At 58.6% G+C, this 2,879-nt stretch overlaps 1 protein-coding gene across 1 annotated transcript in view; it reads left to right on the top strand.

Annotated features, from left to right (window-relative positions):
- Window positions 1-228: 228 nt before the first annotated feature.
- PPARGC1B (peroxisome proliferator-activated receptor gamma, coactivator 1 beta) overlaps window positions 229-2,879 on the top strand; it is a gene marked incomplete at its 5' end in the record, with an annotated part of 5,179 nt that continues 2,528 nt past the window's right edge. The window contains 3 exons of the mRNA XM_010087615.1: window positions 229-299; window positions 798-1,551; window positions 2,041-2,116. Coding sequence (XP_010085917.1) covers window positions 229-299; window positions 798-1,551; window positions 2,041-2,116 — 901 coding nt within the window. The remainder of the gene's footprint in view (window positions 300-797; window positions 1,552-2,040; window positions 2,117-2,879) is intronic.

Below are 2,879 nucleotides of genomic sequence, written 5' to 3'. Positions count from 1 at the left end.
AGGGCATTTCTGCGTGCCAGGGGCGATGTACCTGGGAGCTCTGGCTGGGACAGGAGGGCACGCTGCTCGCCCCGCTGCCCTCGCACCCCTCGCGGGGTTACTCCATCAGGCAGTAGCCGTGGTGGGAGGGCTCACTTACAGGCAATGTTTTCTCAGCTTTCATTTGTGTTTTGGGGACTGTGGTTCCACTAAACACCTTCTCTTTCCTTGTTTTTTGCTCTTTTCCAGTGACTCAACCTTTGGGAAGAGAAACTTTGAGCCAATGCTGACCGTGGAGCTATGTGGGACCGCAGGTAGGAAAGGATTTTAATTCTTTTAATTTTGCAAAAATCCTCCTTTGTGAGGGGGCAAATTTACCCTAAATTCAGTCTGGAGTTGCTGGTTCCAGCTGAGCCCAGCCAAGCAGGCATGTTCATCCCCCACCCCAGGAGCCCCACGTTGCACCCCAAATGCAGGGGAGTTCCCATGCACTGCCTTGCCTCTGCATCTGAGCACGACAAGCAGCTCGCAAGCTGCAGCCTTCAGAGATGCCAGTGCTGGGGGGACACATTTGGAATGGGGGGGCAGTTCAGGGGGCATCTGCATGAGCCAGGAGGGAAGGGAGAGAGTACTCTGGTCCCTTCTGGGGTCAGGCATCCTTTATTCCCAAGTGCCGCTGGATGCACTGGATGGGTGAGGCTGTGGGGGCTGAGCAGCCTCCCTGTCTTGCAACGCCTGGTGCAGCCCAGGCGCTGGGGTGGGACAGGGCAGGACGGCAGGGACAAAGCTGACTCCTGCCCTTTGTTCGGGGGGGGGTGCTCCACCCACCACTCCACCGTACAAGCCCGCTGAGGAGGACCTGTACAAGCCAGACATCCCCCAGGAGCCAGGGAAGGAGGATGGGATAGCCCCCAGCCCCGGGGGCACAGGGGACACAGCAGCCTCTCGGAAAGTCCCCAAGAAGCACCCCGAGAGGACAGAGCTCTTCGCTCACCTGAGCCGAGCTGCCGGGCGCCCCGTGCTCCCTGAGCAGCAGGGCGTGCTGAAGCGGCCCTTCTCCCGCTCCTTCGGGGACCACGACTACTGCCAGGTGCTGAAGCCCGAGGCCACCCTGCAGAGGAAGGTGCTCAAGTCGTGGGAACCCCCAGGCCAGGTGGAGATGGAGCACAAGAGGAGGGTCCCAGCTGCCCACTACCAGGGGCTGGACCTCGGCAAGGAGACAGGCAGCGAGATGCTGTGGAAGGATGGCATCAAGCAGCTGAGAGACCAGGAGATCAGAGCCAGCTTAACAAAGCACTTTGGCTTTCTGGACAGTGCTCTCGATGATGAGGACATGGTCTTCTGCAAGACCCCTGAGTATGACACTGTCTTTGAAGACAGCTGCAGCGATAGTGGCTCCCCTGTGGAGGAGGAGGAGGAAGAGGAGGAGGAAGAGGAGCACAGCAACACCAAGCTGTGCCTGCGGAGAAACCCCCTTTCCAGGACCAGTTTGCATTACTGTTCCCGGAGCAGGTCCAGTTCGGGGTCTTCATGCTGCCGGTCCCGATCGCCCGCAAGCAGGCGCACCTTCAGGTACAGAGGGACTGCGGGGGGGGAACTTGGGGTTGTTCTTGCCCCCTGTGTTTTTGCCCCTGTGTGTGGCAGCCCCAGCTTTGTCTGGTCTGCTAGCCCAAGTAATAAAGATGCTAATTAATGGAAGAAAAGCCATTGAAATAATTGGTACTTCATCAGCAGCTGCTGCAAACATCAGTCATGGCCAGAGAAAGCAGCACCGGGTGAAGCAGCCAGGGGTTTGCATGGCACGGGGAGTGACAGGGCATGGGCAGGGCTGGAGCAGTGCCTGGGAAGGGAACCCCCCTCCCCGACATCTATCAGAAAGGACGTCACAGTGTCCTTTCCAGTGCTTCCAGACCCCCATCTCCCCTCAGCTGCTGGTGCTCCGGAGTGCCTGCCCAACTGCTGCTGCAGTTGCCACGTTACCCAGCTTCTCTTGGGCGTTTGAAGCTTTCCCCGAAGGATCCCCCCACCCCTAGAGCTGACCTCCTCTCCCTCACTTCCCAGGTGTGAGAACGGCGAGCAGTGTCAGGGCGGGAGCAGGCACCGGGGCCAGCTGGAGAAGAGACGGGAAAAGGCCATTGTAAGTGAGCAGGGACCCCCGTCCTGGGATAACGCAATCCCCAGCCCTTTGTTCATCTCATAGAGCCGATTAGCCCTGGCTTCAGCATCCCTTGGTGTGAGGCCAGTGTTAAACAAGGACGTGGGGGTGGAGGGGAGAGAGAAAAACTCGAAGCGGAAGCCACTGGCGATTGGCAATACATGGAGTCCTTGGCACAGAAATGCCTGGAGCATCCTACGCTGGTGCTTCAGCGCAGTTGGCATCGGCAATTAGCAGGGTGATCTGGGGAATCCCTGAAGCCGGCCAGCCTTTAGAGATGTAGTCCCGCTGCAGAGGCAGCCCCATGTAGTAGGAACCCTCTGTGTGCCCATGGGTGGGAGCTGGGGGGATTGGGTGTGCAGGGAAATAACCTGGTCCTCTGTACTGTTGGGCACACACACTCATGCATGCCCCTCTGGCATTTTTTTCCTGCAATGTAATTGAATTTTGCCCCTAGCAATTCTTGGGAATATTTCCTGGCATCTTTACCAGGAGAAGGTGAAAAAGCTGCAGGAAGGCAGGAGGAATTTAAAAGAGAAGAAGAGGGAGGTGGCCGCTTCAGCCTGGATATGGCTGTCCCCTGCAGCAGTGGTGTCCTGGGGGTGACACCAGGCTACCCGTGAGCTGGCTGGGGTGGAGATAGCCAGACCCTGGAGATGTCAGGCTGTGCCCGCGGTGGTGTTGCCCTTCTGCAGCCTGATCCCCAGTGCTGGCTTGCAGGGGCTCCACGGCAGCCCCACATTTC

The sequence above is a fragment of the Pterocles gutturalis genome, unplaced genomic scaffold, assembly GCF_000699245.1.
Source record: "Pterocles gutturalis isolate BGI_N339 unplaced genomic scaffold, ASM69924v1 scaffold21346, whole genome shotgun sequence".
Lineage (NCBI taxonomy): Eukaryota > Metazoa > Chordata > Aves > Pterocliformes > Pteroclidae > Pterocles > Pterocles gutturalis.
This window is presented reverse-complemented; position numbering and strand designations above follow the sequence as displayed.